The sequence below is a fragment of the Lissotriton vulgaris genome, unplaced genomic scaffold, assembly GCF_964263255.1.
Source record: "Lissotriton vulgaris unplaced genomic scaffold, aLisVul1.2 SCAFFOLD_7438, whole genome shotgun sequence".
In the NCBI taxonomy this organism is placed as follows: domain Eukaryota; kingdom Metazoa; phylum Chordata; class Amphibia; order Caudata; family Salamandridae; genus Lissotriton; species Lissotriton vulgaris.
Window position 1 is genome coordinate 14 of NW_028255309.1, and position 14,785 is coordinate 14,798.

Below are 14,785 nucleotides of genomic sequence, written 5' to 3' on the forward strand. Positions count from 1 at the left end.
AGTGAATTTCTAAGGTTGTTTAAATGCTAATTCCTAACTATAACGTGGCTGAAACCTATGTTTTTCAGTGAATATATATATATATATATATATATATATATAAATATATATATTCACTGAAAAAACCATAGGTTTCACACCAGATATAGTTAGGTGGAAATTTTACTGGCATAAAACCAATGAAATTCCCATGTTATAGTTAGTTGGACTCACTATAACTTGCGCGTGTAATGCACTGCTGATGACATCACATATTACATCACTCATGACATGGTCAGTGACATCACTCATGACATCACTGATGACACCATCCAGTGAATGTGTGTCTTTCTGAAAAATAAATATGTTTTATATATGTATATGTAAAGGTCGATGGAAAAATACTTGTTTAAATAAGTGTCTTAATGGATGTTTTTTAAAAAAAAAAATGGATTGGTTAACTGGCTTATTAAGTGTATCTTAGTGAATACGTATATTAGCGAGTATTGTTTAAATATTTAAATGTTTGTATCAGTGTTTCACTTTGTGTATAAGTGGCTGCATGGGTTGGTGAGTAGCTACATGTGTGTGTATATGGGTTATTATTATTTTTTTAGTATCTTTATAATTGTCTGTTTGATTTGGTGGGGGTGTTACTCACTGTTTGTATGTGTTTTGAAGACAGCATATATGCCAGACTGTATGGGTGAATGAGTGTGTATATGTATGTGTTAGTAAGTGAATGACTGTCTCACTAGTGTCTTTATCAGTAACTACATATATTTTAATCTAGTATATGTGAGTATTGATGTATATAAGTGAGTATATGTGAGAGTGAGAGATTGAAAGAGTTCTTGTTTTAATAAGTATGTGTTTCTATAAGTGGTTGTTTAAGAGAGTAAGTATGTGTAAGTTTCCTTAGAAGTAAGGTGGTAGTGTGTGTATAGCTGTATATGCAAAAAAATTGATGTTCAATAGTTTATTTGCATGTGTGAGTATGTGTGTGAGCAAGTTTTGGAAGACTGTCGGTGTGTTAACAGATGTAAAGGTGTCTCACTACATATGATAAGTAAGTATATATATGAATGACTATATAGAACTGTTGGTGAATGAGTGGATGTGTATATAGATGGTGGAATTACTGAATTGGTTGTTGTAACTGGTATAGGTATCTCCACTTTTTTGTAAATGTTAGTTTCTATTTTTGAATATGTGTTTCAAGGGTTACTTTACAGTGAAAGGAGGTCAGTCACTCTGTCACAAGGATGGTGTCATCTGTGATGTCATGAGTGATGTCACTGACCATGTCATGAGTGATGTAATATGTGATGTCATCAGCAGTGCATTACACGCGCAAGTTATAGCGAGTCTAACTAACTATAACGTGGGAATTTCATTGGTTTTATGTCAGTAAAATTTCCACCTAACTATAACTGGTGTGAAACCTATGGTTTTTTCAGTGAATTTAATAGGTTTTTTAAATGCTAATTCCTAACTATAACTGGTATGAAACCTATGGTTTTTTCAGTGAATTTCATAGGTTTTTTAAATGCTAATTCCTAACTATAACTGGTGTGAAACCTATGGTTTTTTCAGTGAATTTCATAGGTTTTTTAACTGCTAATTCCTAACTTTTTATATGGACTCATACCTATGTGTTTTTAGTGAATTTCTAAGGTTATTTTTTCGCAAATATCTATAGCTTAGAAAGGTATGTTTTTCTAAAAATGAATCCTATATTGTATATTAATATAATATATATATTTTTTTTAAAGTATATTCTTTTTTTAAATATTTCACTCAGGAGCGCTCCCGGTGCGCGTACCAGGCTGCGTCCCGTCAGCGCTCCAACAAAAAAAACAAAAAAAAAATGAGTGAGCATGAGCAATGGGGAAAAAAAGAGAATGGTGTAAAGAGAAAGAGAGCTAGAGGGAGAAACACAGAGGGACTGTGTAAGAGATAGTAAAACAGAGAAAAGGTATAAGAGGAAGTAACTGAGAAAAGGAAAATGAATAAGGGAGCAAAAGAAGAGAAGAAAGAGGAAGAAAACTAAAGCAGATGTTCTAGGAGAATGTGAATGGGTCATGACAGTAAAAGGAAGGAGAGTAAAGGATGAGGAATGAAAGGTAGTGACGTAACCAGAGAAAAGGAACAATGGTGACGGAGGGAAAGAAAATAGCAGTAAGTGTAAGTAAAGAGGAGTGAAAGAGGGTGGATAAAAGTGAATAAGGGTAAGACATGGGGAGTGACAGAAAGAAAGAACAGAGAGAGTAAAGGAAGGAGTGTCAGAAAGGGACTAAGTGAAGCAAAAAAAAAAGGAAAGAGAGGGAGTGTGGGTGAGCAGGGGCACTGAAAGAAGTTAAATGTGGTAGGAAAGTAAGGAAAAGAGAAGTAAATATGGAGGATAAGAATAAGTGAGGGAAGCAGAGTAAGAAAACAGGGGTGAGGTAGGGTGACAGAAAAGTAGTGAGGTTAAAACAAAGGGTGATGATAAATTACATTTTGTAGTCAAACTTACCATATAATTAATGAAAATTTACTTGCATCTTTAAACTACACTTTGTATCTGTGAAAGACAAAAGAAAAAAAAAGTTATAATTAGTAAAATATATATTTTAAAATAGAAGAAACAGGTCAAGAGGTAAAAAATGTAAAAAAGTTTACTAAGAAATAAAGCAATAGTGAAGGATACAAAAACAGAAATAAAGTAATGTAGAAAGAGAAAAAAGAGGGAAAAAGAAATAGAAAGAGAACAAATTACTGAAGATAAGTAAGATACTAAAAGAATGCGAGATACCAAAACGAAATCAGGAAAGATAAGAAAGTAAAAGGAAAATGAGTGAAAAGGAGAGGAGTCTAAACGAGGAACTATTAATAAGAAAGAGGAATAGAAGATGACTGAGAGTGAGTGAAGGGGAGTCACAGAGTGAAGGGATGAAGGGAATGAGGTTAATATAGAACGATGGAGGAAAAAGGAGTGAGAGAGTAAGTACACAGAAAGACAAAGGGAAGGACTGAGTGAACTGCAGTACAATGAGTGAGAAAGGAAAAAGAGTAAAGGAGCAAAAGAAGGAAAGAGAGGGGAAGAGAACTAAAGCAGTGGTACTGAGAGAATGTGAGAAAGATGAAAAGTGGTGGAAGAGAGAGAGGAAATGCAGACAGTTGAAATTGGATTGAGGAGTTGTGAATGAAGTGGAGTAAAGGAACAGCGATGAAACAAAGTTAAAAAAAGGCAGTGTAATTGAGTAAAGAGAGCTAAATAGGGGTGGAAAAAGGAAAATGAGTGTGAGACAATGGAAATACAATATAAATTACACAATGCAAACTATAGAATAACTTATACAATATGTTACATTGTTTATTTTTGCTGTTCTCAGAATATATTGAATTTCACTTAAATTAGTGAGTTCAAACTCTTCATCATATAACAGTGGGAAAAAACCCATAAAAACTTACAACTCATATATGTACACTAGTCTTTGATTCACTTACTTTTCCGTGAGGCCAAATAGAAGATAGTAAAGGTCCTTTTGGTGGAAAAAAAGTCTGCTGTTCACTATAACTTCCATTTCATCGACTTCCTATGAAAAAAGATCTAAGTACATCATACCTTACACTTTCCTTATGGCCAAATCGTGTCAGATATATGAGTATTTTTTACTATGAGATCCACTTACAGTACCTATATGAGATAAATAATTTTAAACATTAGATTAACTAACTAACTAACTTTTATTAACTATTCCCGTCTTCAAAGGCCAATTACCTTTACTAAAACTTCGGTTTTAAAAACACTAGGTAAGAATTTTTAAAGTCATAAGGCAAACGTTTATGAGTCAAACGAGAATCATTGTAGTAACTCCAACCTCTTTTAGATTTTAAGTAGCATGTATAATGTCCTGATGTTGTCGAAGGACCGTCATGATAAATAATAGCTTCAGTTGTAAAGGTTCTTCCTGAAATTGATAACTGGGAAGCCACATCAATAACAACGAAGCCTGTAGGTCGAGTGGTGCTGAGATACAGAAATTAACACTGGTGTGATTGCACAAAAAGTAGAATAACTTTAGTGACAAAAAGTCAAATAGGCTATCAAAAATTGCTGATTAAGTCCTATCAGCCCACCTGATGGCGGAGCCTCATCATGTAGGACTTCCAAACCTAGGTCTGTGTGCGATCGCCCAGTTGTATTTTAGCAACGCATCACTGGACCAAGGTACGGTCACCGCAATCGTTCGTACAAAAGGTAAGGCTGATGTGTGCAGTGCAAAAATTAAATCAGGTGAAGTGTCTTAAAATTGCTGTCGAAGCAAACAAAGACCTTTAATAGTGTTTGCCTGGACGTCAGATTAAAAGATAGTGAGATGACAGTGTGAAAAAATCACTGTCTAACTTGCTTGGTAGAAATCCAAAAAGATCTATATAGGGCCAACATGTTTCTGCCTTTCTGTGAAAAATCACTGGCATTCGTCAGGGCCAAGCTCTTGTCTGCTACTGCAATAGCACTATCGTGTGTGCTAGAATAATGAAAACAAGGAAATAAAATAAGAGTGGTCATTTAAGACCATCCTACCACATCTTCTTAGTATTGCTCTGTTGATGCAATTGGTCTTTCCTGTATAAAAACGAAAAAAGAGGGGAGAACCATGTAGAGATTGCATGTACATAATCCTCAATGTTACATCTTCAACAAGTGCTATGTAGAAGGTGCTATAACTGTGCAAAACCAGTGATAATTCAACTAAACTCAGACTGGACCATCACTACTTTATGATAGCCACATTCAAAGTGCATTGTGTTACGTCACCAAAAGTTAATCAGTATACAAAAGTTTAACACTTACCCATCAATATGTGGGAAGTAAACCTCACCTCACCCGGCAACTGCTCGGACGAATAAGGCACCGCTCTAAACATATAAAGACAGTCTCTGTAATAGATGCATGCCTTAAGGATTAGACCTCAGTGTACTGTTTAGAAACCCAAATATTTTCTAATCTGTCTAAAACATATACCCATATAGGACCATCACACCAATTGAAAACATTGTTTTGAACAAAGGGCTGGGTTTTGTTCCCACAAATACAGGCGATTTGTTCAAATTGAGGTGTGAGCTTGAAAGTTTTTATAGGAAAATACGCTTGCATTTCTTTTTCAAAACACCTAGTCCCAATACGAACGAGGCAAATATGTTTGACCAAGGTGAACAGAACACCGGCCTCAGACCGAAATCGACATTTATACCTCTGAATCAACAAGTACCAGCCAATGTCCTAGCCTTTGAGCAAGCAGTGACGCATGAGGTGATGAACACCGACCAACGACGTAAGACTTTTCACAACATGTCCAACTTGGAGAAATTAGCACTATCTACCCTGGCAAATGATAGATCCCTTATCATCAAGCCCGCTGACAAGGGCGGGGCCATAGTGCTACAGGATACCATCATTTACCATCAAGAATGCCAAAGACAATTAAATGACACCAAAGCCTATCGCCGCCTTAATGAAGATCCCACCCCGAGAATCTCGAATGACATCAAGAGTCTGGTAGAAGAAGGAACAGCAGAAGGCTGGATTACTCCTCACGAAGCGAGATACCTAATTACAACACATCCAGTCACTCCTTACTTCTACTGCCTTCCCAAAATACATAAGGCCCAGAGGCCGCCTCCTGGAAGGCCTATTATTTCGGGTATAGGTTCGTTACTCGAGCCTTTATCTACGTTCGTAGATTTCTTCTTGAAACCCATTGTGAAGGAAACACCCACGTACATGCAGGACACTGGGGATGTGCTCAGACTTTTGGCTGATGCTGAGTTCAACGTTGAGACAGACCTACTGGTTAGCTTCGACGTCGAATCGTTGTACACCTCAATCCCGCAACAGGAAACACTGGATTGCATCAGGATCCTCCTCGAGGCCAAACAAATGGACACAATTACACCAGTGGCCTTCATAATGGAGTGCGCAAGGACTGCCATGATGGAAAAAAAAATTCAGTATCAAAACGATCTTTATCTCCAGGTCTCAGGGACCTCAATGGGGAGCGTCTTTGCACCTAGTTTGGCAAACTTATACATGCACCAATTCGAACTAGATCATGTATTGAACCACAGTAACCCCTTCATCCATCAGGTGGTACTGTGGAAAAGATACATTGATGACATCTTGGTGATTTGGAGAGGGACGTTCACGGAGGTATCGTCCTTTCATACATGGTTAAATTCCAGGAATCAGTTTCTTAAGTTCACCATGGAGAGCAGCAAAGAAAAACTGGCGTACCTTGACCTCCAGATTTTTCCAGCAGAGGGAGGCCTACAAAGTGAACTTTTCAAAAAAGCGATGGCACGCAACTCGCTGTTGTCATTCCAGAGCTTTCATCCTCAATCGCTCCGTGAGAATTTGCCTGTAGGCCAATTCCTCAGGGTGAGACAGAATTGTTCGTCTAACAGCTTATACGAGCACCATGCTGAAGAACTGGCACTCAACCTGAGAGATCGGCATTATCCCAACCAGCTAGTACGCCGAGCGCTGAAGAGAGCCTTCAACAATAATCGGGAGGCACTCTTGCAACATAAGGAGTCAGAGGCGACAAGAGATCGGATGACTATGGTACAAACTTTCACCACATCCTCCAATCAAGTGAAAAAAACCATACTTAAGCATTGGAAAATTCTAAATACAGCAGCAGGTGTAATACCTCGCCCGTTGTTTGCATTTAAGAGAGGACCATCCATTCGGGATAATTTGGTTCATACCAGACCACGCAGCGTGATGAAACAAACTACTAACACTCTCTGGAACAGCAATCCAGTTCAAGGCCATTACCCCTGTGGGAATTGTGCTGCCTGCCCGCAGACATGCAAGACCTTGATAATAGACATTGGCACTAATAGACCATGGAGACTAACAAGACACACAAACTGCAACTCAGAAAAATTGATCTATCTGATCACCTGCCCCTGCAAGAAGCAGTATGTGGGCCATACAACGAGGATGATTAAGTCTCGCATCAGCGAGCATAAAAGCACAATCCGGTGCAGGAAGCAATCTACAGGCCTCACCAACCACTTTTTGGAAGCAAATCACAAAGCTGAGGACTTGGTCTGGGTAGTGCTGGAACAGCCATACATCCCGTCACACATCGTTGATGTCTCTCACTTCCTTTTTGTCAAGGAGCAACGATGGATTTTTAGATTGAAATCTGATGTCAATGGGCTGAATGACAACATTCCATGGTTGTCTATCTGAGTGCAACATTTGTCATTGGGTGCTCTTTGTTATCACAATAAGGTGTGTTAACCTGTTGAGATTGAGGCTTCAACAAATCCGTGGTGTTCACTCACCCTACAGGGCGCCTTATAAATTATTCTTAAGGTTCTAATTCTAGTGTCCATTGGCACTCATTTTCCACTAATCTCTTCACTTATTGAAATAGTGGGTATTCTGATCATGTAATCAATGTTGATCATAATCCACATCTCCAACCTCAAGTAAATACCCCGAGATAGTGACCAGGGGTCTAGAAAGGCTCGACTATTTGATTCTATCTATTCCCCCAGTATACACTCAGCTACTGCCAATTCAGGCCATGCAGCATAATTCCCATAAACCATGTAGTTAAAAAACTGGTGGGTTTTCATTAGCCAACATCGCCGTTTACTGGCAATCAGAAAAGGGTACATTTCCTAATCTTAAGATAGTCGCGCCGCGGCGCTTTTTGTTAACACGTGTGTTTTCATTCTCACTGCACAGACGCGGCGAACAGCGCTAATGCATTTAGTCACCGCGCAGGCGCGAGTATCGGCGGTAGTGTTCTGCTATCCGGCTCGGGTAGCGGCGTAAGTGCATTGATAGTGGGCATGCGCATTGGATCAAGGCCTGACATTGAGCAGACTAAGTCGTTCACGCACATGCGCGTCGGACGATCATAAGGATGTGCGCATGCGCGGAGTGTAGTGTTTCTGCACCGTGCACACGCAGCAAGATGGCTGAGTGGATTAGCTGAAAACAATCAGCCACTTAGCTGCAATATAAATAGACGTCCGACCTGCCCGTCGGTGCCTCCCCTTCGACTCGAGATTCTGCCGCGAGGTACCGACGGACAGGTAAGAGTGGACCAGTGTGTTTGGATGTAGGGGGGTTATATAGTTTGTAGGCTGGCCCCTTGATATTACTTGAGGAACTGATAATAGCGTGTGGGGTATTTTCCCACTGGTTTGAAACAGCAATATTACACAGCTGTTTTCATGGACAATAGTAGGTGCCATTGTATCACTATGGAGCGCCTTCTTGAATGTATTTAAGGGGGTTACATGCCTAAGTCGTTTGATGCAGCCATCTGGTACACCTGGTGGGGTATATGTTTTAGACAGATTAGAAAATATTTGGGTTTCTAAACAGTACACTGAGGTCTAATCCTTAAGGCATGCATCTATTACAGAGACTGCCTTTATATGTTTAGAGCGGTGCCTTATTCGTCCGAGCAGTTGCCGGGTGAGGTGAGGTTTACTTCCCACATATTGATGGGTAAGTGTTAAACTTTTGTATACTGATTAACTTTTGGTGACGTAACACAATGCACTTTGAATGTGGCTATCATAAAGTAGTGATGGTCCAGTCTGAGTTTAGTTGAATTATCACTGGTTTTGCACAGTTATAGCACCTTCTACATAGCACTTGTTGAAGATGTAACATTGAGGATTATGTACATGCAATCTCTACATGGTTCTCCCCTCTTTTTTCGTTTTTATACAGGAAAGACCAATTGCATCAACAGAGCAATACTAAGAAGATGTGGTAGGATGGTCTTAAATGACCACTCTTATTTTATTTCCTTGTTTTCATTATTCTAGCACACACGATAGTGCTATTGCAGTAGCAGACAAGAGCTTGGCCCTGACGAATGATAGTGATTTTTCACAGAAAGGCAGAAACATGTTGGCCCTATATAGATCTTTTTGGATTTCTACCAAGCAAGTTAGACAGTGATTTTTTCACACTGTCATCTCACTATCTTTTAATCTGACGTCCAGGCAAACACTATTAAAGGTCTTTGTTTGCTTCGACAGCCATTTTAAGACACTTCACCTGATTTAATTTTTGCACTGCACACATCAGCCTTACCTTTTGTACGAACGATTGCGGTGACCGTACCTTGGTCCAGTGATGCGTTGCTAAAATACAACTGGGCGATCGCACACAGACCTAGGTTTGGAAGTCCTACATGATGAGGCTCCGCCATCAGGTGGGCTGATAGGACTTAATCAGCAATTTTTGATAGCCTATTTGACTTTTTATCACTAAAGTTATTCTACTTTTTGTGCAATCACACCAGTGTTAATTTCTGTATCTCAGCACTACTCGACCTACAGGCTTCGTTGTTATTGATGTAGCTACACAGGGGGTATTTGCCTGTCTGGTCGCTAAACACCTCCCTCGGACCCTCTCTTACGAGTTGTTATGATATTGTACTGAGCAGCTTAGGCTGCGGGTCCTTGTTTCTTAATTTAGCACCACACAGCAAATGTTGTAGTGCAATTTAGCTCACCCAATTTATTTATTTAGTTGTCTGTCTATCACAGTTCCTCACCATGGAGGATTTTGGTGGTTTAGCATTTGACGATGAGGATTTGAACACCATCTTAAGTAACAACCCTAGCATACTAGATGATTTACCCTCCACCTCTAACCCCACGACAGAGGATGATTGGGTCAAACTTTTGAACTTGAAGAAGAATCACTCTCGTATTTCGCTACACGGTGTGATTATGAATGAGTACCTACATGGCAAATGTGCACCATCAGGCTTGATTGTCACCACGGCACCACGACTCGTTCTAAAAGATAAAGAATTCCTGAAAAATTGGGCATTGATTGCATGGCGGTGTACCCGCGACTGGCTGATTTTAATGATCAAAACAGCAAAAAAAACAGCCGATGCCTTATTGATAGAGATCCAAGTCTTGGAGGGTCAAATTAATGCAGCAATTCGGCCCGTGATCTACAAAAAGAACTTGGAAGATGCAAACAAAACGAACAAGGAATATCATGACAACATTCTCTTGAACAAAGTGGAGAAGTTTAAAAAAGACTTGGCACGTTTTTCCATGGAATTGGCTTATCCCTATTTGAGTGACTCCTATGTAGCTCCTTTTACCAACTCTAAAGGGAAAAGATACGGGTCGAATTACTCTTCTTCGGGCTCGGACTCGGGCTCCAGTGATCAAGGGAATTCCAACACAGGCCCTAACACCGGGACACGAGGTGGGGGTTTCCAAAGAAGACCCAACAGAGGCCGGGGAGTACAACAGTACCCCAATACGGGACAATGGTGGCCCCCAGGACCATGGAATTATCATCCTGGAGCAATGGGACCCCCACCAATGGGTCACCCCATGCCCATGTATCCTCCCAATCCGTCATTCTACTATGACCAGTCTTTTTTATGGCAGGGCCGAGGCAGGAACCGCGGCAAAAGGAGAGGCCAACAAACCGTGAATTGGGCTCCGCAGTCCAACAAGACAGGCCCAACAACAGGAGCTGCGACTTAGTGGTGAACCTGAGTTCGAGGACCATCACACCAATTGAAAACATTGTTTTGAACAAAGGGCTGGGTTTTGTTCCCACGAATACAGGCGATTTGTTCAAATTGAGGTGTGAGCTTGAAAGTTTTTATAGGAAAATACGCTTGCATTTCTTTTTCAAAACACCTAGTCCCAATACGAACGAGGCAAATATGTTTGACCAAGGTGAACAGAACACCGGCCTCAGACCGAAATCGACATTTATACCTCTGAATCAACAAGTACCAGCCAATGTCCTAGCCTTTGAGCAAGCAGTGACGCATGAGGTGATGAACACCGACCAACGACGTAAGACTTTTCACAACATGTCCAACTTGGAGAAATTAGCACTATCTACCCTGGCAAATGATAGATCCCTTATCATCCAGCCCGCTGACAAGGGCGGGGCCATAGTGCTACAGGATACCATCATTTACCATCAAGAATGCCAAAGACAATTAAATGACACCAAAGCCTATCGCCGCCTTAATGAATATCCCACCCCGAGAATCTCGAATGACATCAAGAGTCTGGTAGAAGAAGGAACAGCAGAAGGCTGGATTACTCCTCACAAAGCGAGATACCTAATTACAACACATCCAGTCACTCCTTACTTCTACTGCCTTCCCAAAATACATAAGGCCCAGAGGCCGCCTCCTGGAAGGCCTATTATTTCGGGTATAGGTTCGTTACTCAAGCCTTTATCTACGTTCGTAGATTTCTTCTTGAAACCCATTGTGAAGGAAACACCCACGTACCTGCAGGACACTGGGGATGTGCTCAGACTTTTGGCTGATGCTGAGTTCAACGTTGAGACAGACCTACTGGTTAGCTTCGACGTCGAATCGTTGTACATCTCAATCCCGCAACAGGAAACACTGGATTGCATCAGGATCCTCCTCGAGGCCAAACAAATGGACACAATAACACCAGTGGCCTTCATAATGGAGTGCGCAAGGACTGCCATGATGGAACCTTTTTTTCAGTATCAAAACGATCTTTATCTCCAGGTCTCAGGGACCTCAATGGGGAGCGTCTTTGCGCCTAGTTTGGCAAACTTATACATGCACCAATTCGAACTAGATCATGTATTGAACCACAGTAACCCCTTCATCCATCAGGTGGTACTGTGGAAAAGATACATTGATGACATCTTGGTGATTTGGAGAAGGACGTTCACGGAGGTATCGTCCTTTCATACATGGTTAAATTCCAGGAATCAGTTTCCTAAATTCACCATGGAGAGCAGCAAAGAAAAACTGGCGTACCTTGACCTCCAGATTTTTCCAGCAGAGGGAGGCCTACAAAGTGAACTTTTCAAGAAACCTATGGCACGCAACTCGCTGTTGTCATTCCAGAGCTTTCATCCTCAATCGCTCCGTGAGAATTTGCCTGTAGGCCAATTCCTCAGGGTGAGACGGAATTGTTCGTCTAACAGCTTATACGAGCACCATGCTGAAGAACTGGCACTCAACCTGAGAGATCGCCATTATCCCAACCAGCTAGTACGCCGAGCGCGGAAGAGAGCCTTCAACAATAATCGGGAGGCACTCTTGCAACATAAGGGGTCAGAGGCGACAAGAGATCGGATGACTATGGTACAAACTTTCACCACATCCTCCAATCAAGTGAAAAAAACCATACTTAAGCATTGGAAAATTCTAAATACAGCAGCAGGTGTAATACCTCGCCCGTTGTTTGCATTTAAGAGAGGGCCATCCATTCGGGATAATTTGGTTCATACCAGACCACGCAGCGTGATGAAACAAACTACTAACACTCTCTGGAACAGCAATCCAGTTCAAGGCCATTTCCCCTGTGGGAATTGTGCTGCCTGCCCGCAGACACGCAAGACCTTGATAATAGACATTGGCACTAATAGACCATGGAGACTAACAAGACACACAAACTGCAACTCAGAAAAATTGATCTATCTGATCACCTGCCCCTGCAAGAAGCAGTATGTGGGCCATACAACGAGGATGATTAAGTCTCGCATCAGCGAGCATAAAAGCACAATCCGGTGCAGGAAGCAATCTACAGGCCTCACCAACCACTTTTTGGAAGCAAATCACAAAGCTGAGGACTTGGTCTGGGTAGTGCTGGAACAGCCATACATCCCGTCACACATCGTTGATGTCTCTCACTTCCTTTTTGTCAAGGAGCAACAATGGATTTTTAGATTGAAATCTGATGTCAATGGGCTGAATGACAACATTCCATGGTTGTCTATCTGAGTGCAACATTTGTCATTGGGTGCTCTTTGTTATCACAATAAGGTGTGTTAACCTGTTGAGATTGAGGCTTCAACAAATCCGTGGTGTTCACTCCGCCTACAGGGCGCCTTATTAATTATTCTTAAGGTTCTAATTCTAGTGTCCATTGGCACTCATTTTCCACTAATCTCTTCACTTATTGAAATAGTGGGTATTCTGATCATGTGATCAATGTTGATCATAATCCACATCTCCAACCTCAAGTAAATACCCCGAGATAGTGACCAGGGGTCTAGAAAGGCTCGACTATTTGATTCTATCTATTCCCCCAGTATACACTCAGCTACTGCCGATTCAGGCCATGCAGCATAATTCCCATAAACCATGTAGTTAAAAAACTGGTGGGTTTTCATTAGCCAACATCGCCGTTTACTGGCAATCAGAAAAGGGTACATTTCCTAATCTTAAGATAGTCGCGCCGCGGCGCTTTTTGTTAACACGTGTGTTTTCATTCTCACTGCACAGACGCGGCGAACAGCGCTAATGTATTTAGTCACCACGCAGGCGCGAGTATCGGCGGTAGTGTTCTGCTATCCGGCTCGGGTAGCGGCGTAAGTGCATTGATAGTGGGCATGCGCATTGGATCAAGGCCTGACATTGAGCAGACTAAGTCGTTCACGCACATGCGCGTCGGACAATCATAAGGATGTGCGCATGCGCGGAGTGTAGTGTTTCTGCACGGCGCACACGCAGCAAGATGGCTGAGTGGACCAGCTGAAAACAATCAGCCACTTAGCTGCAATATAAATAGACGTCCGACCTGCCCGTCGGTGCCTCCCCTTCGGCTCGAGATTCTGCCGCGAGTACCGACGGACAGGTAAGAGTGGACCAGTGTGTTTGGATGTAGGGGGGTTATATAGTTTGTAGGCTGGCCCCTTGATATTACTTGAGGAACTGATAATAGCGTGTGGGGTATTTTCCCACTGGTTTGAAACAGCAATATTACACAGCTGTTTTCATGGACAATAGTAGGTGCCATTGTATCACTATGGAGCGCCTTCTTGAATGTATTTAAGGGGGTTACATGCCTAAGTCGTTTGATGCAGCCATCTGGTACACCTGGTGGGGTATATGTTTTAGACAGATTAGAAAATATTTGGGTTTCTAAACAGTACACTGAGGTCTAATCCTTAAGGCATGCATCTATTACAGAGACTGTCTTTATATGTTTAGAGCGGTGCCTTATTCGTCCGAGCAGTTGCCGGGTGAGGTGAGGTTTACTTCCCACATATTGATGGGTAAGTGTTAAACTTTTGTATACTGATTAACTTTTGGTGACGTAACACAATGCACTTTGAATGTGGCTATCATAAAGTAGTGATGGTCCAGTCTGAGTTTAGTTGAATTATCACTGGTTTTGCACAGTTATAGCACCTTCTACATAGCACTTGTTGAAGATGTAACATTGAGGATTATGTACATGCAATCTCTACATGGTTCTCCCCTCTTTTTTCGTTTTTATACAGGAAAGACCAATTGCATCAACAGAGCAATACTAAGAAGATGTGGTAGGATGGTCTTAAATGACCACTCTTATTTTATTTCCTTGTTTTCATTATTCTAGCACACACGATAGTGCTATTGCAGTAGCAGAAAAGAGCTTGGCCCTGACGAATGCCAGTGATTTTTCACAGAAAGGCAGAAACATGTTGGCCCTATATAGATCTTTTTCGATTTCTACCAAGCAAGTTAGACAGTGATTTTTTCACACTGTCATCTCACTATCTTTTAATCTGACGTCCAGGCAAACACTATTAAAGGTCTTTGTTTGCTTCGACAGCCATTTTAAGACACTTCACCTGATTTAATTTTTGCACTGCACACATCAGCCTTACCTTTTGTACGAACGATTGCGGTGACCGTACCTTGGTCCAGTGATGCGTTGCTAAAATACAACTGGGCGATCGCACACAGACCTAGGTTTGGAAGTCCTACATGATGAGGCTCCGCCATCAGGTGGGCTG

General features: G+C 41.4%; 1 protein-coding gene across 1 annotated transcript; it reads left to right on the plus strand.

Moving 5' to 3' along the window:
* Nucleotides 1-9,573: 9,573 nt before the first annotated feature.
* Nucleotides 9,574-10,533, plus strand: LOC147659170 (uncharacterized). The gene has a single exon (XM_086951922.1). The coding sequence runs from the start codon at nt 9,574-9,576 to the stop codon at nt 10,531-10,533; it is 960 nt and encodes a 319-aa protein (XP_086808048.1).
* The last annotated feature ends 4,252 nt before the right edge of the window (nt 10,534-14,785 follow it).